General features: G+C 42.2%; 1 protein-coding gene across 1 annotated transcript in view; it reads left to right on the top strand.

The window, feature by feature from the left end:
* LOC126470769 (zinc transporter 2-like) overlaps positions 1–21,771 on the top strand; it is a 486,307-nt gene that overhangs the window by 407,685 nt on the left and 56,851 nt on the right. The window contains exons 3-4 of the mRNA XM_050098774.1: positions 8,307–8,444; positions 11,467–11,629. Of these exons, the coding sequence (XP_049954731.1) occupies positions 8,307–8,444; positions 11,467–11,629 (301 nt within the window). The remainder of the gene's footprint in view (positions 1–8,306; positions 8,445–11,466; positions 11,630–21,771) is intronic.

Below are 21,771 nucleotides of genomic sequence, written 5' to 3'. Positions count from 1 at the left end.
GAAAGCTCCTATTCTCTTCTTGTCCAAACTATTTATCATCCACGTTTCACTTCCATACATGGCTACGCTCCATACACATACTTCCAGAAACGACTTTCTGACACTTAAATCTGTACTCTGTTAACAAATTTCTCTTCTTCAGAAACGCTTTCCATGCCATTGCCAGTCTACATTTTATATCCTCTCTACTTCGACCATCATCAGTTATTTTGCTCCCCAAATAGCAAAACTCCTTTACTACTTTAAGTGTCTCATTTCCTAATCCAATTCCCTCAGCACAACCCGATTCCCGATTTAATTAGACTACATTCCATTATCCTCGTTTTGCTTTTGTTGATGTTCGTCTTATATCCTCCTTTCAAGACACTGTCCATTCCATTCAGCTGCTCTTCCAGGTCCTTTGATGTGTCTGACAGAATTACAATGTCATCGGCAAACCTCAAAGTTTTTATTTCTTCTCCATGGATTTTAATACCTACTACAAATTTTTCTTTTGTTTCCTTAACTGCTTGCTCAATATACAGATTGAATAACATCGGGGAGAGGCTACAACTCTGTCTCACCCTCTTCCCAACCCCTGCTTCCCTTTCATGCCACTCGACTCTTATAACTGCCATCTGGTTTCTGTACAAATTGTAAATAGGCTTTCGCTCCCTGTATTTTACCGCTGCCACCTTCAGAATTTGAAAGAGTATTCCAATCAACATTGTCAAAAGCTTTCTCTAAGTCTACAGTTGCTAGATACGTAGGTTTGCTTTTCCTTAATCTAGCTTCTAAGATAAGTCATAGGGTCAGTATTGCCTCACGTGTTCCCGTATTTCTACGGAATCCAAACTGATCTTCCCCGAGGTCAGCTTCTACCAGTTTTTCCATTTGTCTGTAAAGAATTAGCATTAGTATTTTGCAGCCGTGACTTATTAAACTGATAGTTCGGTAATTTTCACATCTGTTAACACCTGCTTTCTTTGGGATTGGAATAATTCTATTCTTCTTGAAGTCCGAAGGTATTTTGCCAGTCTCATACATCTTGCTCACCAGATGGAAGAGTTTTGTCAGGTCAGGCTCTCCCGAGGCTGTCAGTAGTTCGAATGGAATGTTGTCTACTCCTGGGGCCTTGTTTCGACTTAGGTTTTTCAGTGCTCTGTCAAACTCTTCACACTGTATCATATCTCCCATTTCATCTTCATCTACATCCTCTTCCATTTCCATAATATTGTCCTCAAGTACATCGCACTTGTTTAGACCCTCTATGTACTCCTTCCACCTTTCTGCTTTCCCTTCGTTGCTTAGAACTGGGTTTCCATCTGAGCTCTTGATATTCATACAAGTGGTTCTCTTTTCTACAAAGGTCTCTTTAATTTTCCTGTAGGCAGTATCTATCTTACCCCTAGTGAGATAAGCCTCTACATCCTTACATTTGTCCTCTAGCCATCCCTGCTTAGCAATTTTGTACTTCCTGTCGATCTCATTTTTGAGACGTTTGTAATCCTTTTTGCCTGCTTCATTTACTGCATTTTTATATTTTCTCCTTTCATCAAATAAATTCAATATTTCTTCTGTTACCCAAGGATTTTTACGAGCCCTCGTCTTTTTACCTACTTGACAGATTGTGGTCAGTCCACATCTGCCCCTGGAAATGTCTTACAATTTAAAACATGGTTCCTAAATCTCTGTCTTACCATTATATAATCTGTCTGATACCTTCTAGGATCTCCAGGCTTCTTCTATGTATACAACCTTCTTTCATGACTCTTGAACCAAGTGTTAGCTATGATTAAGTTATGCTCTGTTGAAAATTCTACTAGACTGCTTCCTCTTTCATTTCTTACCCCCAACCCATATTCACCTACCACTTTTCCTTCTATTCCTTTTCCTACCATCGAATTCCAGTCACCCATGACTATTAAATTTTCGTCTCACTTCACTATCTGAATAATTTCTTTTTTCTCATCATACGTTTCTTCAATTTCTTTGTCATCTGCAGAGCTAGTTGGCATATAAACTTGTACTACTGTAGTAGGCGTGGGCTTCGTGTCTATCTCGGCTACAATAATGCGTTCACTGTGCTGTTCATAGTAGCTTACCGGCACTCCTATTTCTTATTCATTATTAAACCTACTCCTGCATTACCCCCATTTGATTTCGCATTTATAGCCCTGCATTCGCTTGACCAGAAGTCCTGTTCCTCCTTCCACCAAACTTCACTAATTCCCACTACATCTAACTTTAACCTATCCATTTCCCTTTTTAAATTTTGCAACCTACCTGCCCGATTAAGGCATCTGACATTCCATGCCGTAGAATGCCAAGTTTCTTTCTCCTGATGACGACGTCCTCCTGAGTAGTCCCCGCCTGGAGATCCGAATGGGGTACTATTTTACCTCCAGAATATTTTACCCAAGAGGAAGCCATCATCATTTAACCATACAGTAAAGCTGCATGCCCTCGGGAAAAATTATGACTTTAGTTTCCCCTTGCTTTCAGCCATTCGCAGTACCAGCATAGCAAGGCCGTTTTGGTTAATGTTACAAGGCCAAATCAATAAATCATCCAGACTGATGCCCCTGCAACTATTGATAAGGCTGCTGCCCCTCTTCAGGAACCACATGTTTATCTGGCCTCTCAACAGATACTGCTCCTTTATACTAATAAATGAAAAACGTTATTATGACAATATGCTCTTAGTGCAGTTGAAACATGTTTCCAACACACATCATACTGTGAACTAGAAGGTGCACATTTAATGCAAACAAGAATGTGTCTACATGGAAGGACAACCTCCGTTGTGGTTGCACCTACGGTACAGCTATCTGTATCGCAAGCCTCTGCACCAATGGCAAGGTCTATGGTTCATGGGGGCCACAAAATATGTAGATGTTGCATCAACATATGAACATTTTTGTATGTCAGACTGTAAACCTATACAGAGGAGTACCTCCAGTGATCATGTAAACTAGTCGGAGGCCACTAGTGGCAGTAAACATCAAAGAATTGGGGTACTTTATTGTAACACATTTACAGTTTACAAAATCATTGATAAAGTACAATCTCAACAAGTTGCATAGAGTCTATGTGATAAAACGTTATAGAATTAAAGAATAAATGTACATCAGGTACACTGACAGCGCACAGTGTACTCTAAAACTATCACACTGGGAAACAAGGAAACACTTTATGGCGGATCAACTGCAATACGAACAGATTAACGAATCGTAGCCTGATGTAAGGCATTTGTATAATGTAGGCATGGTGTTTCACATTATACAAAACGGCATGGATGCAGTTACATTCTTCACGTACATCAAATATAAATGGAACAATATTCCATCTTGACTACAGAAGTTAAATATACAAAATGGTAAAATTAAGGGTTATGGTAGCCCTTGCACAATAGGGTTTGTTTGTTTGTTTGTATGTTTGACAAAGATAACAAGTCATCTCTGCTGAAGCATTGTTCTTACAGTACAAAACATGGAGACATAAAATTGCATTGCTACTGTTGAAGCAGAATGCAAAAATTACTGAGAGTTACAAAGGAGTATAACTGCAGACTAAGACATTTACATAAAAAGCATTGTATGCTGCATGGCAGCATTTTTTTAGTACACTATATAATAAAGCGGTATATGTTAATACTGTAAACCTTCTATGTGTCCAAACATATGTGGAGAGATTTAACATAACAGAAGGGGAGGGGATGACAATATCATATACAATACATATTGTTAAGCAAAGTGGCACACAGCCGTACAATGGAGTTACAGATGTGCACCTTTGCATTATCTGGGTTTCAGTGTATTCCTCCGTTTCAGTTTATTATATAATGTTTTATAAAAATTACTGCTGGGTGGCATACAATACTTTTTATGCAGATTTCGTAGTCTGGTATTATACTCCTTTGTAATCCCAGTAATTTTTGCAGTTCTGCTTCAACAGTCTTTTGCTACTACCTGTGTCCCAAATTGTGTGCATGGTTGGCAGGGTTAAGTACAGATTTGACATGGCTAATTTTAAGGGGTGGCCAGATGCCCTTCCTGCCGCCACCCCATACCCCCTTGGGATGGCAATAGTGTACCCCAGCTGTCTGCGTCTAGTGAAACCATGAAAGAGTGCGAACATTTTTCAAATGTCTGCAAGGCATGTAACTGAGGCAGTATGTGGGGACCAGCCCGGTATTCACCTAGTGGGATGTGGAAAACTGCCTAAAAACCATATCCAGGCTGGCCAGCACACCGGCCCTCGTCTTCAGTCCACCAGGTGGATTTGATCTGGGGCTGGCGCGCCTATCCGAGTCCAGGAAGCAGCGCATAGCGCTCTCAGCTAACGTGGTGGGTTGTTCCGCTTCAACAGTAGCTTCGTAATTTTATGTCTTAACAGTACTGTTAGTGTAACGCTTCCACCTAGATGACTCTTATCTTTGTCAAACATACAAACCCTTTTGTACAAGTGCTACCATAACCCTTCTTTTTATTTTTATTATTTTCTCATTTCATGTATTTACTTTTGTAGTTAGAATGATATTTTGTTGTGTTTATGTTTGATATTAATGAAGAACATAACTACAACTGTGCAAGTTTGTATAATATGGGACATCACACCCACACAATACAAACACCTTACATCAGTCTATGTTTTGTTGATCTGTTTCTAGTGTAGCTGATCTGCCATAAAGCCTTCCCTTGTGTGACAGTTTTAGAGTACACCACGTGTGGCATGAGATTACCAAATGTTCATTCATTTTTATATTTTATGACATTTTATCGTGTAGACTCTTCGCAATTTTTTTGTAAACTTCAGTTATTTTAGAATAAAGTGCCCCAATCCATTGATACGTGCCGCCACCAGCGGCCTCTGGCCTAGCTTGTATGTTCACTGGAGGTACTCCTCAGTATCAGTTTACATTCTGACATACGGCAATGTTCACATGCTGACACTATGTGGTACTGATCACACACTTTTACTTTTCTCCTTTGTGATCAGTGGAAGTCGACTGGCTTTGTGGCACTATGGAATGTTTATGCTCAGTGGCAGCCTTGACTGTGAAACAGAAATGTGTGCTGTAACAATAAGTAACAGTTATGAATGCAGAGTTTATCCATGTGCAGTGTTATGCATACTTATTGTTCATATCATTTACAGAAATGAGCGGATAGGCTATACCTGGACATGCTACCAACTGGCCGTGATCTTTTGTATCACTTTAATCCATTCCATATTCATATCTTTTATAAGCTATAAGCTGGCCACTGTGGCAGAAGGAGGCGGAGCTTTTCTCAGCAGTGTATGTGCTGTGAGCTAGTCGCAAGCTTCCACTACCAGGATCCTCTGCTCAGGGGCCAAGTAAAAGTGTACAATCAGTATAGTGCAATGTGATTCTTCAGTTTCTCCTGGCGTATTTTTTGCTCGAACAGTCCACATGTATACAGCTCATTGGACACTATGGACCAGCAGTACACCTGTGGACTGTTAGAGCAGTATAGTGCAATGTTTAAATGTTTTGTAGCCTGTAATGCACATCTAGTTGTAACACAAGACTTGCATTCAATGGTATGTTACGTACCTTTGGACAGTGTTGGAATTTTATAATGTCTCTATTGTGATTTATTGTAACATCTATTGTGTTTTTTCCTCTGGATGATTTGATAATACTGCCCGAAACTAGTCATCAGGGAATAAATAAAATTCCAGCATAACTGAAGACCGTTTAACAGTTTTATAATAACATGAAAGTTGCTGACCTGTTAAATTCCACCATGCTGGAGATACAGAGTAACCTGTTATTTCCCTCTGAGTTTGTAATCAGTCAAACTCATTTATTCAAAACAAACAACAGGTGGTGTGAATTTGATTGCCGAGTTTCACGGCAGAAAAGATATTCAGATCACACACGTACAAAGCAAAGACTAGGCCAATAGCCTGACAAAATAAAAGTCCCACATCAATAGTGGAAAAAGATATAATTTAAATGTGTTCTGACTTAGACACATTTGGAATAGAGCATATTTCTGCGTGATTTTTGCTTTCATTGATGTCCTAAAATATTGATCATTCGTTTGGGTCACCCTCTAGTGGCCAGTAAATACAAGCTGATAAACAACTACACCTCTCATGACATGTAATTTATTATTTCCAACCAATATTACACCCATTACTAAAGATGTTTGCATTTAACTCATTGTAGTTCCTGTGAATGCCCGTGCAATGTGCCAATACCTGTATATTTTGCCCCCTATGGAGCGTATGTTAACAACAACTTGGTAATGACTGTATGTGGTCTTACATTCTGGATGCCAAGATGTACCAGTACTTGTTTCACCAGAAGTCAGGCATGGAACTGGAACATTTTGTTTCTTCTTCCATTATTTAAGCAGAAAATCTTGCAAACATAATCTTATCAAATCCATAACTGACTTTGAAGTGTAAATTCATGCCAGAGGTCCGTCACAGCCTCACCGTGGCTGTGGCAGAAAGGTATAGGCCCAGAATTTCAGAACATAATTATGTTCTTGATGCATGCCCAAAAAATAGCACACCATTTAATCGTCCAAGAAAATTTTAAGAATCGCAGTTGTTACCCGTTAGCAGTACAAATCAAAAGCAATTGCGGAGAGATATTCATTCAATTCAGACTTTATTTTGAATACTCCATGTGAGTCCTGTTAAGATATTTCTTGCCCTGAATAATTCTTGCAGTTATGCTGTACAATATTTAAGTGTATGAAACTCCAAAGTTTCAGATAAATGTAAATGCAACAGGAAGGTGAAAATTTATGGATGGTGCCTGTTACAGAATTGATATACAGTGTAAGACAAAAGGAAAGATGATGCTCCATGAAGGAATTATCCAAATGGGATGGAAATCAGTAGATGTCATATTAGTGTACAGACAAACAAATGATACAATTTCAGAAAAGTGAATGATTCATCCAAGAGGAAGTGTGTCACAAATTGAGCAAGTCAGTGATGTGTTGGTCCATCTCTGGCCCTTTTTCACACAGTTATTCGGTTTAGCATTGATTGTTAGAGTTGTTGGATGCCCTCCTGAGAGCTATTATGTCAAATTCTACCCAATTGGCATGTTAGATCATCAAAATACTGAGATGGTTGGAGGGCCATGCTTGTAAAGTTCCAGTTGACGAGAGATCCAGTGACCTTCTTGGCCAAGGTAGGGTTTGGCAAACGTGTAGACATGCAGTAGAAATCCTCGCCATTTGTGGAAGGGCATCTTGGTGATATGTAAGTCCATGATGGCTTGCTGTGAAGGGCAACAAAACAGGGCATAAAATATTATTGACATACTGTTGTGCTGTAAGAGTACTGCAAATGACAATCAAAGAGATCCTGCTATGAAATGAAGTGGCACCCTAGAGCATCACTCCTGGTTGTTGGGCTTGTGGCGGGTGACTGTCAGGTTGGTACCCACTGCCGTCTCGGGCATATCCTGGCATATCTCCTCTGGTCTTCGGGTATCAGCTTGCGACTCACCATTGAAGACAATTTTACTTCAGTCAGGGAGATTCCAGACCAGCGATGTCTGGACACACCATGGGCAGCAGTGGGATACCAACCTGTCGCCCGCCATATGGCCTGACAACTGGGAGTCATGGTGTGGGGTGCCATTATGTTTCATAGCAGGATCCCTTTGGTTGTCATCCACAGCACTCTTACAGGACAGCACATTTCATAGCATAACCCCTTTCCTTGTCATCCACAGCACTCATACGGCACAGTGGTATGTTGACAATATTCGACACCTTGTTTCATTGCCCTTCATGGCAAGCCATCCTGGGCTTACATTTCAGCAAGATGGTGCATGCCTGCACACGGTTAGTTTCTTCAGCCAGTCTTCATGCTTGACAAACTCTACCATGTCCAACAAGGTTGCCAATCTCTCCCCAGTTGACAATGTTTGGAACAATATGGGCAAGGCCCTCCAACCAGCTTTGGATTTGTTGATCTAAAATGCCAATTGGACAGAATTTGACAAGATTTCCCTCAGTAAGGCATCCAACAGCTCTGTCGGTCAATGCCAAACCGAATAAGTGCTTGCACAAGGGCCAGAGATGGATTAACAAGCTACTGACTTGCTCAATTTGTCAAGCTCTTTCTCTTGAGTAAATCATCCAAGTTTTCTGAAATTGTAATCATTTGTTTGTGTGTACATGTACTTCACATCTACTGATTTCCATCCCATTGAGATAATTTCTTCATCATGTGTCGTTCTTTTTGTTTTTGTTGTATGTGAGGTTTGTTTTTTAGTGGCTGCTTTCACTAAACTGGCTATAGCTCTGTTCTCTTATTTTCAGTTTTCTAATGGCGACAGCAACATCACAACATTCACACCTTGTGAGACAACACACTGTCATCATGTTTCATCGCAACCTTATACTTCATCAGAATGCAGGAAACTGTTGTTGGCTACTGGCATGTGTGTTGTCTTCATGGTAAGTAGTGAATTTGTTAAGGCACTGCATCTTCATTTCTACAATATCCTGTATCTGTATTTTTTATTCAGAGTAACAAGTTCTTCTTGACGTCTGCTGCTGCCAGTCAGATAATAACATAGTAGTGGAATACAATGAGGTGATACATACAGATGGTGGTCGTATCGTGTACACAAGGTATAACAGGGCAGTGCATTGGAAGAGCTGTCGTTAGTACTCAGGTAATTCATGTGGAAAGGTTTCTGGCATGATTATGGCAGCATGATGGGAATTAACAGACTTTGAACATGGAATTGCAGTTGAAGCTAGACTTGAGGGATATTCCAGCTTTGACATCGTTAGGGAATTCATTATTTCGAGAGTGTACAGAGAATACCAGATTTAAAGCATTACCTCTCACCATGGACAAAACAGTAGCAAACAGCCTTCACTTAACTACTGAGGGCAACGGAATTTGCGTAGAGTTGTCAGTGCTAACAGAAAGCAACACTGTGTGAATTAACCGCGGAAATCAATGTGGGAAGCATTACGAATGTATCCGTTAGGACAGTGCCATGAAATTTGGTGTTCATGGGCTATGGCAGCAGATGACTGATGTGAGTGCCATTGCTGACATCATGACATTGGCAGCAGTACCTGTCCTGGGCTCAAATGGTTGGACCCTGAATGACTGCAAAAATGTGACCTGGTCAGACGAGTCCCAATTTCAGTCGGTAAGAGCTGATGGTAGGGTTAAAGTGTGGTGCAGATCCCATGAAGGCATAGACCCAGGTTGTCAGTAAGGCACTGTGCAAGCTGGTGGTGGCTCCATAATGATGTGGACTGTGTTTACATGCACCTTGTTGAATCCATGCCACACTGAGTTGCTGCACTATGCCAGGTAAAAGGAGATCCAACACAATATTAGGAATTATCCCATGATTTTTGCCACCTCAGCATATAGAATTTTCTCATTGTTTGCTAACCAGTTGAGGTAACCACAGAATTAGATCCTTTTGCAAGGCCATGAACATTTTATTTTGCGACCCATATAGATATTAAACTTCCTGGCAATAAGATATAGATATTGACAAATATTCTGTATTTAATGGCCTCAATCTTGATAACACCATCAATATTTAAAAGAATGGTGGTTATTGTAAAATCTATGTCTAAATGTGGAATGGACTGTATTGATTTCAGTACCGGTATATAAAATGCTGGTGTTAACCGTGCAGTGTAAAGTGTTGCGGTGAGTAACTGAAGCACATTTTGCCCATGAGATTTCGCAACATATGCGCAAGTGGGCACATCCAAGTGAGTGCGCATGGCCATGTGCACTGAGCACTCAGCACTGTCATTAGATAAGGTAGTATTTGCCATCTTCAACCATTTCCACCAAGCTGTGTGATGTTCATTCTCTCTCTCTCTCTCTCTCTCTCTCTCTCTCTCTCTCTCTCTCTCTCTCTCTCTCTATCACACATCACAGACATGTGAGACTTGCCCAAGTGCCTGTAACCCTCTAGTTCAGTTTCTTGTATGCTCAAGGAACATACCGAGCGAGGTGGCGCAGTGGTTAGACACTGGACTCGCATTCGGGAGGACGACAGTTCAATCCCGCGTCTGGCCATCCTGATTTAGGTTTTCCGTGATTTCCCTAAATGACTCCAGGCAAATGCCGGGATGGTTCCTCTGAAAGGGCACGGCCGACTTCCCTCCCCATCCTTCCCTAATCCGATGAGACTGATGACCTCGCTGTCTGGTCTCCTTTCCCAAACAACCCAACCAACCCCCAAGGAACATATCCACTTTCCTTCCCCATCTCTGCTAAATCCGAGCTTGTGCTCCATCTTGTATGATTTTATTGTCCAAGGGGCTTGAAACCTTAATCTTTCTTCCTAGCTTAGTGCTTCTATTGTGTTTCAATTAAGACTTGAGAAGTAATACCAAGATATCACCCAATTGCAGCTATCACCGAAACTCCAAATGCTCTTTCTGCTGGCTTTTGTTCTGGCGCATGCAGCCTATTCTGATACAGTTGGTTGCATCTAATAGTGTAGCCAAATGCAGGAGCATGGACAGGAAGAAAAAAGAAAGTACAGTGACCTTTCTATATGGCTATAAAATCCAGATTGTATTCTGATTGTAAGACAAATTTTATCTGTACTCAATGTGTAGATTGTTCATAAACCAGTTGTACTTGATGGGTCCCGAGTTCGAATCTCAATCTAGCACACAGATTTAATTCGGCATCAAGGTTCATATCAGTGTAACTCTGCTGCATAGTGAGAATTTCATTCTGGAAACATCCTGCAGGCTGTGGCTAAGCCATGTCTCCACAATATCCTTGCTTCCAGGAGCACTGGTTTTGCAGGTTTCTTGGGGAGCTTCTGTGAAGTTTAGAAGGTAGGAGATTAGGTACTGGTGGAAATAAAGCTGCAATGATGGGTTGTGAGTCAGGCCTGGGTAGCTCAGTTGGTAGAGCACTTGCCCGCAAAAGGCAGGGGTCCAGAGTATGAGTCTTAGTCTGGCACACAGTTTTAATTTGCCATGTAGTTTCAGTTTGTTTCATGCTGCCAAAAAGGAGAGGAGAAGCTATACGAGAATTCATACTATGTGGGATCGAGATAAAAGTGGACAAAGCAAACTCATTAATAAAGAAATAATGTTAAATTTGGAATGTTTCACTCTCTTTATTTCTTATAGTAGGATGTACCATTGATGGCTTGGACTACAGGAACAGAACACACGCCAGTTTGGGAACTGTTGGAGAACAGATATGACCTCCTTCAAGAATTTTCATTTCATATCTTGTGTATTTTAATGACTATAAATGTTAGTCAGAACAATCATATTGAGATTTGTACTGCTCTCAAATAAAGGCTCAGTATTTTATCGTTACACCACCTAAAAGAGAATCTGTTGTTTTTGATGGTATGACTTGTGGATGGATACATTATACTCATTTTGTACAATAATTACTACAAATTAAGCATCACATTTTATATCAACATGTTTGTTGTAATGGCATTTGATTTTGCAGGTTGCAGAAATAATAGGTGGCTATGCAGCTGGGAGCTTAGCTGTCATGACAGATGCAGTGCATCTTATGTCTGATGTTGTTGCATTCCTTGTGAGTTTATTTGCTATCTGGTTGAGCAGACATTCTCCTACAAGGAAATTTACTTTTGGATTCTTCAGGGCAGGTAAACTTCTCATATACATTATTTGTTCAATCTATGCAAAAATTCAGAAAACATAGCAATGATCTTCATGTTCCCAAATCATATAGCAAACAGTAAATTGGCAGAAACTATTTTTATCTCTTCTGGACGCACTTCAAAGATTTATATAACAGAATGTACTTTGACATTGCCAGAACCAGGATTAAAGCCTACTAGTTACTGTTGTTTAGTTGCATATTTTCCTTCCTAACTGCCAGTTTTGTCCACCCCATCCCCTATACTAAGAACTCAGAACCAGGTAGGTTAACATAAGGCAAGCTAACATTTTTTATCATATAGTGTAGATAAAATTGTCATCTAACAGATAATGTAATAGTTTTCTCCCATTGGAAATATTTGCGGGTTAGACAACAAAAACGTTCTCTCTGAAGGTACTTCAGTACTACTGAAATGTGGCTTGTTGTCTGGGAAAACTATGGTGTTCATAAAGCAGATCACAGCCTTAAACCTATTGTGATATAGAAATGTAGCAGTTTCTGTGTTACAATTGTATCTGAAGTAGTAATATGAAAATGAATTGTGCCAAAGATTTAATTCCCATTCATTTTGAAACATTTGGTTAACAGGGTCTTCTACTTTTCATTGATTTCTTTTGGTTATTGACACAAATACATCTGCATATTTACATATGTTTTTATTGTCTAAAAGGCAATATCAACATCATTTTTAATGTCATAACAAAATGAGACACAGGGTAACAGTTCAGGGCTCATGAGAGCCATTTTGTATTTAGAATGCCCATATTCATAGGATGTCTTGAGTTAACACATCACTTTGTTTTTAAAACTGCTAATTGTGACTGTGACCAATTAATCTTAAAGTGAGCCTACAGAATCTTGTGAAACAAAACAAGAAACCACATCTGCTGATAGTATATCGATAGTCTATATTGACTTTTACATTGTACCTCACAGTTTTTCATACTCATCACGCCATATGAGCAGGCTAGACAAGAAATAGTGTCTTTTGAGTTCTTAAGGAGACTTGAGAAGTATAGTTTGTGGTGTTTACTGAAGCAGATTCCTGTGATGTTTTTGTGGTGTCACCGCCAGACACCACACTTGCTAGGTGGTAGCCTTTAAATCGGCCGCGGTCCGTTAGTATACATCGGACCCGCGTGTCGCCACTATCAGTGATTGCAGACCGAGCGCCGCCACACGGCAGGTCTAGAGAGACTTCCTAGCACTCGCCCCAGTTGTACAGCCGACTTTGCTAGCGATGGTTCACTGACAAAATACGCTCTTATTTGCCGAGACGAGAGTTAGCATAGCCTTCAGCTACGTCATTTGCTACGACCTAGCAAGGCGCCATTACCAGTTACTATTGATGCTGTAAAACATGTACCTTCAAGAGCGATGTTCACCATTTATGGATTAAAGTTAAGTATTCCACAGCTACGTCCGTTTTTGCTAGTCTAATTTCCTTGACCTGTTCCAGACCTCAAGCCAGCCTGCGTGAGCTAAAATGCGTGCCTTTCGGCTTCCTCTCATAACGGGTTGGCTCTTGCCAATCCACAACAGTTTTGTTAAAACTTCTCCAAAGCAATAGCTGATATCTAATTCACACAGGCAGGATTGTCGATAATTTCAAATTGCGTGTCGTGTAGTCATATTTGTCTAATGCAACATATTAAAATATGGTCTGCAGCAACGCCCTTGCCATAACTGATTCACACTGTGTTTGGCTGCATTGTATAGAATTAAAAGTAGTGGTTAGGTAGGACATCACAGAATATCAACATTTATTTTGGTTAAATGGATAATGGTTGCTCACATCAGCACTATATTCCAGCATGAAAAAATCAAATCATATGTTACCCAGAATGTTCATACTTTCTTGGGAACTGAGCATGTACTGACTGCTTCTTCACTCTTCTGAGCATTTTTCTAAAATATCACATTGTAAGTTTTATTTTGGCTGTTTCATCGTGTCAGCTTATTTTCTTATAGTCTTTGTCCATGTCTAGTATTCTTTCATTCTCATACTTTGGAACTTACTTTGCTCTTTTGTGCATGTTGTTTTTGTCCTGATCTAATCCTGCCCTGAAAGCCTATGACAGCCTTAATTTGTATTTGAAACTTACCTTGTAAATCTGTTTCCTGAAATCACATTTCTTTCAAATCCCTTTTAACCTGTTGAATCCAGTGTAGTGTGTTTCTCTTACTCGCCAGAAATTTTAATATCTGTTGTTTCCCTGCTGTGGTCCTTTCTAAGGACATGTCCATTTAACGTTTTTGTATCAGGCTAATGCAGATTCCCATCAAACTGCACGTTCACCATGGGGTCTGAAATACAGCAGCCAGCAAATAGATACAGTTCCTTGTGTCTCTGCAGATGGCACAAGCCAAGAGTACAATGAGCGTGAGAGTACAATGAGCATGAGCATGCCCTCTAGCAGCATTATGCTCTTAAATACATGGACATAGTCGCATACTGCTATTTACCTTATATCACTTGTAGCCTTCAGTTCACACCATTTGATACACTGTAGGGTCATTGTTTTGTAGTTTTTTATCTTTTGGTGTTCGCTCTTGACTGATCTTGTACACTTATGACAACATTGCACTGTTTTGGACTCTGTTTCTAACAGCCATTAACTAAGTGAACTTTGTGATTACCAATCACTTGGAAATGTCATTAGTTCCACAAGCCACTGCTTCACTTCCTGCTGAGTGAAACTAAACTTTTGGTACCTGCACTGAGTACGACAGTAAAAACATATTCCTTCTTTTCTTGATGGTGTTCAACTTCCTCTCTAATTGGGTATATAATTCTTGATTTCACTGTCTGCTGTTCTTTAAGATTTCAATATCCTGCTGTGAGTTTGTGTTCGACAGTTGCTATCCTCCTAAGCAATCTTGTTCTTAATAGATTCAGACTTCCTGCTGTGTATAAGGCTTCATAGCAGCCCACTGTCTGGTAATGTCATAATGTTGCATCGATCAAACGAATTCTTCTAAACAAGTTTGGTATTACCTATTGAGCAAAAATATTTTTTGATTTATTCTACATTCATAATGACCATTTCACTTAGGATTTGTTAAACGGACATTACGTTATGTTGTGACAGTGCCACGACATTTAACAGTGCTGCCACGACAGTACACGCAAACGGCGATAGAGGCGCTCCGCAACTCGGCTGAGCACGGGAGTGCCACCTAGCTACGAACGGCGCCGGCCGCATGTCACGGCATGGCAGTCGAATAAGAGATACTGAGTTGTTATCATGTAACCAGCTATTGTTTCTAAGTGAGTGTGTTTGAATATTCACGCAATTATTGGTGATTAAAGGTTATAACACTTTTTGGCAACAAGGTCGGATATTTTCACTGCGTTATGGATTTGTGTGTTCGTGACGGGGCAGACATGGTACAGCTTATGCAAGCGCTCATTGAACAACAAACACAGCTGTTGGCTGCTATTCAGGTGTTGTCGACGTCGCTTACTCATCGTCTGTCTTCCTCTTCTCTGCCTCCATTCCCTCCTTACGATGAGGCTGCTGAAGACTGGGGAGGATTATGAGAAGCGTTCGTGGCAACACTTCTTGGCTTTCGGCATTGTCGATGCTCCTATGTGTAAGTCGTTATTTCTATCTTGGATTTCCCCACGGATCTATCAGCTGCTATCTCAGTTAGCCCCTCTGCGGGAACCTGCCTCTCTGTCCTTCCAAGAAATGTGTGACTTATTGTCTAACTATTACCGAAAAAACACCCACGTCGTTGCCGCCCGCGTGGCGTTCTACCGGTGTCATAAACAGCCCCATCAATCTTACTGGGCTTGGGCGGCGGAGCTACACAGTCTGAGTAGGAAATGTCAGTTTGTCACGGACACTCATCATGAGTCTTATGCTGATTCAATGGTTAGGGATGCTATTCTATGGCTTGCTCCTGATAAAGAAGTTCGGCAACGTGCCCTACAACTGCCAAACCCGTCGTTGTCGGAAGTTCTAAGCATCCCTCAATCCTTTGAAACACTTGGTGTGATGTAGACGGTGTACAGTCAACTTCCGACATGGCCAATTTGCCTGGTTCACAGGAGAACAAAGATGTGGCGGTGGTTCACTCACGTAAACAACATCGCGTTGGGCCGCAACGCTCACAGCGAAAACAGCAAGCACAGAAGCAGGTTCATTCCGCACTTCCTTCTTGTCCACGTTGTTTCGTACAGCGTGACAGGGCCGCGTGTCTAAAACGTTGGGCCACATTGTAGGAAAAAAGGCCACATTGCTTCTGTGTGTCAGTCCCCTAAAGTTCCTGTCGACGAGGACGAGGCATCTGACATGGATGTTAACTGTGTGCTTTCTCAAACAAATAAGTTTGTTACTGTTCGTGTTCTGGATAAAGACATTCGCATGCAAGTGGACACTGGCTCTGCGGTAACTCTCATTAATTCTCACACGTATTTGGAGTTGGGCTCCCCTCCCTTGTCTCCAGTTACGCGAAATCTGAGAACTTATAATAAACAGAAAATTCCTATCATTGGCCATTTTGATGCTTCCACTGCCTACAAGTCTGTTGTTAGGCCCCTCACGTTTTTTGTGGTGGATCATGCGGGCACTGAAAACCTGTTCGGTTATGATGCTTTCCAGTTGTTCTCCATTGATGATTATGTGCACCTCATATCTGAGGATATTCCGTATCGACAGCTGGATGGATTGTGTTCTGAATTTTTGTCCGTGTTCTCTGCTGGTCTGGGTCGTGCCAAGGATTTTGAAGCCCACATTACTCTTAGACCTACAGCTCGCCCCAAGTTTTTCCGGGCATGCCCTATTCCGGTGGCGTTGCGTGCACCTGTCAAGGCTGAGATAGACAGGTTAACAGCTTCAGGGATTCTCCTTCCTGTTACCTCCAGCGAATGGGCATCGCCAATCGTGGTGGTTTCTAAACCAAACGGGAGTCTGCGATTTTGTTGTGATTTTAAAGCCACTGTCAATGCTCAGAGCCTCATTGACACTTATCCTCTTCCCTGTCCTGAGGAGTTATTTACCAAGCTCGCTGGGGGCCAGTTCTTTTCCAAACTTGACTTATCGGAGGTGTACCATCAGTTGCCGTTGGATGCTTCTTCCATGGAATTTCTCATAATCAACACACCTTGTGGGTTGTATCAGTACCAGCGGTTACTATTTGGCGTCGCTTGCGCGCTGGCCATTTTTCAGTGGTTTTTGGAACAGCTCACGGCTTCCGTTCCCGGCTGCATAAACCATCTGGATGACATTGTTGTCATGGGGGCCTCCACTGAGGAGCACCTTCGCAATTTGCGTTCACTGTTTCGGGTTTTGCATTCAGCTTGGTTGAGGTGCAATCCAGACAAGTCACAGTTCTTCCAACCCTTCATTATGTATCTTGGTTTCCACTTGTCCCGTGAGGGTATACGTCCTCTACATCAGCACGTTGCGGCCATTAACGCTCTACCCCGACCGTCTACGGTCAAAGAACTTCAGGCATTTCTAGGCAAGATTGCTTATTATCACAAATTCATTCCATCCGCGGCGGCGGTAGCTCATCCTCTGCATCAACTGTTACGCAAAAACGTCTCTTTCTGTTGGTCCGACGAGTGTGAGCAGGCTTTTGTCCGCCTGAAGGCTCATTTGCAATCGGAGCCTTGTCTTGCCACATTCCGTCCGGGTCTGCACTTGGTTCTGGCGACTGATGCATCACAGTATGGCCTAGGGGCTGTTCTCGCCCATTGGTATGAGGATGGGTCGGAACGAGCCATCGCCTATGCTTCCAAGACCCTCAACGATGCGCAACGGCGTTACTCTCAAATCGAAAAGGAGGCGCTCGCTATCGTTTATGCTCTAAAAAAGTTCAGCGTTTTTTTGTATGGTTCTAAGTTTCACCTCATCACCGACCACAAGCCGCTGGTCTCTCTGTTCAGCCCATCGGCGTTGCTTCCGGATAAGGCAGCTCACCGCCTGCAACGTTGGGCCTTATACTTGTCTCGTTTTCACTATGAGATTCACTATCGCCCCACGGCCCAGCACGCCAACGCTGACGCATTGTCGCGATTGCCGATGGGCCCCGACCCGGTTTTCGATCGTGATGAACTACTCTGTTTCCACATTGATGAGGAAGAACGTCATGCGGTCGAGGGTTTTCCACTTACAGGTTCGCAGGTCACGTCGCCTACTGCGCGGGACCCGGTCCTGCGTCAGGTGATCGGTTTTCTTCAACGGGGTTGGCCGGACAGGACCCCTTCGCAACTACCATGCCTTGCGCCTTCGTCTGTCTGTTCGTGATGGTGCTGTTCTTCTGGCCACAGATGGCGCATCTCCACAGGTCGTGGTGCCAGCCTCTCTTCGCAAAGATGCTCTCAAACTGTTGCATGAAGGCCATTGGGGTATTTCTCGGACTAAGTCCCTGGCTCGCAGGCACATTTATTGGCCGGTATTGATTCGGACATCGCCCATATGGTTGCTGCGTGTGGTCAGTGTGCTCAACAACTGGCTGCACCTCGTACAATGCCCTCTCCATGGCCTGATCCGGTGCAGCCATGGGAACGGGTGCACGCTGACTTTGCTGGCCCCTTCCTCGGTACTTATTGGCTACTGCTGGTTGACGCCTTCTCGAAGTTTCCGTTTGTTGTTCGATGTCCGTCGCCCACCACTGCGGCGACGACGCTGGCTTTGTCCAAAATCTTTGCGCTAGAAGGTCTTCCATCCACGATCGTCATGGACAATGACCTTCAGTTCTCTTCGCAGGTCTTCCATGACTTTTTTACTGGACAAGGGATTCATCATGTTACAGCACCGCCCTTCCATTCGCAATCGAATGGGGAGGTCGAGCGCCTTGTCCGCACTTTCAAAAGCCAGATGAAAAAATTCTTTAGTGATTTTTCCACAGATGATGCTCTGCTGCAATTTCTGAGGTCTTATCGCTTCACGCCTCTGGGTGATCGCAGCCCTGCTGAAGTCTTGCATGGCCGCCAACCGCGCACTCTACTGCACCTGCTTCACCCTGTCAGGCCTTGTGCTGTGTCCCCTAGTGCGGGAAAATACTCGGTGGGCGCCGACGTGTGGGCACGAGGGTATGGATCTCGCCCTAAATGGATTCCAGGGGTGGTCAAGGCTCTTCGCGGCCGCCGGCTTTGTGAAATACGTACGGACAACGGCATGGTTGTTCGCCATTATGACCAGATGCGCCCACGAGTGGTGGCCACGCCGGTGCCACTGCCCCTTCCTTTGCCTCCACCAGCCCAAGAAGCCAGTCCTGTCACTGCTGCCGATCTACCGTACGTGTTGATGCAGCCGACGTCGCTACTGCTTCAGAGTACGCCGGAACCGGCCCCAGTCGCGACGCCGCCTTCTCTGGGACCCATCTCGCTGGAGCACACCCCCAGGTCCACGACACCTATGGATGCTGCTCCGGAGTTTTCACCTATCATCTCGTCCAGGAGGAACGTTCCACGCACAAGCTTCCGTCCTGGACATTTTCGACCATACTCTCGTGTCTCTCCACTGGATCTTCTCGGGGCCTCACAAGAGGCCCTGGATGTCTCCACACTGTCCGTCTCCAAGGAAGTGAGTGTGTGTGTTTTTTTTTTCGACATTTAACAGTGCCGCCACGACAGTACGCGCAAACGGCGATAGAGGCGCTCCGCAACTTGGCTGAGTGCGGGAGCACCACCTGGCTACGAACAGCGCCGGCTGCATGTCACGGCACGGCAGTCGAATAAGAGATACTGAGTTGTTATCATGTAACCAGCTATTGTTTCTAGGTGAGTGTGTTTGAATATCCACGCAATTAGTGGTGAATAAAGGTTATAACACCTTATATATTTTTTTTATAAATATGAGTTATATATGCTTGTTTTATGATGTGTTCTACAACCTTGATGATCTTCTCTTTATGGATCGATGTAACAAAGTGTATCTAATCTAATCTAGTAGATGTTCACAATGAGCTTGTATGCTAAATTCATTGTGTCCACACAGCTGCTTTTTCTGTCAGACTAGTTTCTATCCCTTTGCTTAGGGATTTCTCTATTCATAATGTCATCCATCTAGGAGCTGTCTTGATGTTGGTTATACACACATCTTCTGAGGAGAGATCTGTAAACTTGCTTAGCCTCGTCTCTGGAGCTGAGTACTTTTGACTACCACAGTCGTGTCAGACAGTCTGTCTTTGTTTCCTTTTTTTTCTTGCACCCAAATCAAATTACATCCATTCCTTTCATTTTTCATATCCATTCCCTGACATTTTATCAAGGATGTAATTAAAGAGTAAGGGGAAGATCCCCCATCTTCCTGCCTGACTTTGGCTTTTATCTTGATGGACACTGAAAGCATTCCTCTGAACTTGACATTGGATGTCATGTTTGTTTGGCCTGTTTAATTATTTCCTTAGTGAGTATCCTCATTAATGTGTTTCTTTCTGTATTACTCTATTTAATTGTCTTGTATAATTTTTGCCTTGTGAGTCTTGTGAATTTGGAACCTGCACTATAGCAATGCTTTTCCTTTTTTAATTTTTTTATCACAATGATCAGTAAAAGTTACGGGGAGCCGGAACAATGAAAATGACAAAATTAACGTTTTTTGGTTTTTTCATTGTAAAATTATTTGGAGTTTTCTGAGTAAAACAAATCAAGTTTCACTCTTCTAAGTGAATTCTAAGTGTTTTTTATCGCTGCAAAGTTGACGCGACGTGTAAACGGTTGTAGCGACTTTGTGTGTCACCTCTGACGACGACGCTCGCTGGGTGCAAGCAGGGTATCTTTGCGGAATTAGACAGTGTTGTATGGCTTTATCTCTGTGACAAGTGACTGTTCATATCACTAAACATAAACGCTATACCATGTGTGTTTACTTGTAGAGTTTGTTTTGTGTTGTTTAGCTGTTCAATTCTGCGTATTTGACGAATTTTGCTCGTACCTGTTTTACGTATTTGGTTTGTGGATATCAATATGCTCCGTTTCAGCAATCGAGTGCTTAAGAAAAGGCACAATGAATGGAAGAAGAAATATTTTGTTGTATCGAAGGGAGATGCTGCTCAGACTGCTTCACCGACTACGCCAAATGAATGTGATAGAACTTCTTCCAGCAAGAAACTTTGTGACAGCAAAGAAAAATGTGAAAACTATGAAAGTGACAGTAATTACATGAATGAAATAATTAACATTTCCTTGCTTTCTAATATTTTGAAACATAATGTATTATGCCAAGTTTGGAAAGAAAGAGGACTGGAATTGAAAATAACTTCACACAATGGTTTGGCATGTAAAACGTTATTGAAGTGTAACAAATGTGCTGCAGAAGTTTCATTTTCTAATTCAAACAGTATTCCTCATAGTGGTAATAGTGGAAAGAAGGTGTATGATATAAATTTTAGGCTAGTGTATGGCTTGCGTTGCATTGGCAAGGGCAGTGCTGCAGGGACAATGTTATGTGGAATTATGAACTTCCCAAAACCACCAACAAAGTTTAGATTTTATAATGAATTGGTGGATCTTCTGCTGAAGATATTGCTCTAACAACAATGAAGAAAGCAGTTGAAGAAGCTGTGACAGATAATGGGAATTGTAGAGATTTAACTGTTGCTTTAGATGGATCATGGCAACGTAGAGGTCATAAATCTCTAAATGGAGTTGTGACAGCTACCAGTGGAGACAGTTGCAATGTAATTGATGTTGCTATTCTCTCAAAACATTGTAGATGTAAGGGCAATTCCAAGGTCGAACATAATGAAAGCTGTAAAGCAAATTTTTATGGCACGAGTGGAGCGATGAAGTAGAGGGAGTGAAAGCAATTTTTTCCAGATCACAGGAGTGGTATAATGTACGATACACTAACTATGTAGGAGATGGTGATTCTAAGGGATATAAAGCTGTAGAGGAACCCAAACCTTATTGCAATGAAATCCACATTAAAAAACAGGAGTGCATTGGACATGTGCAGAAACACATGGGGGCTCACTTGCGCAAACTAAAGCAGACATTAGGATCCCAGAAGCTTAGTAATGGTAAGACCCTTGGAGGAAGAGGAAGATTGACAGATCAAGCAATAGATAGATTGCAGAAGTATTATGGGTGAGCAATTAGGCAAAATACAAAAAGCATTGAGCATATGAGGAGAGCAGTATGGGCATTATTTTTTCATACTGCAT

This window comes from Schistocerca serialis, chromosome 3, assembly GCF_023864345.2.
Source record: "Schistocerca serialis cubense isolate TAMUIC-IGC-003099 chromosome 3, iqSchSeri2.2, whole genome shotgun sequence".
Lineage (NCBI taxonomy): Eukaryota > Metazoa > Arthropoda > Insecta > Orthoptera > Acrididae > Schistocerca > Schistocerca serialis.
Note: the sequence above shows the minus strand (reverse complement) of the source record. Positions and strands in the feature narration are given on the sequence as shown.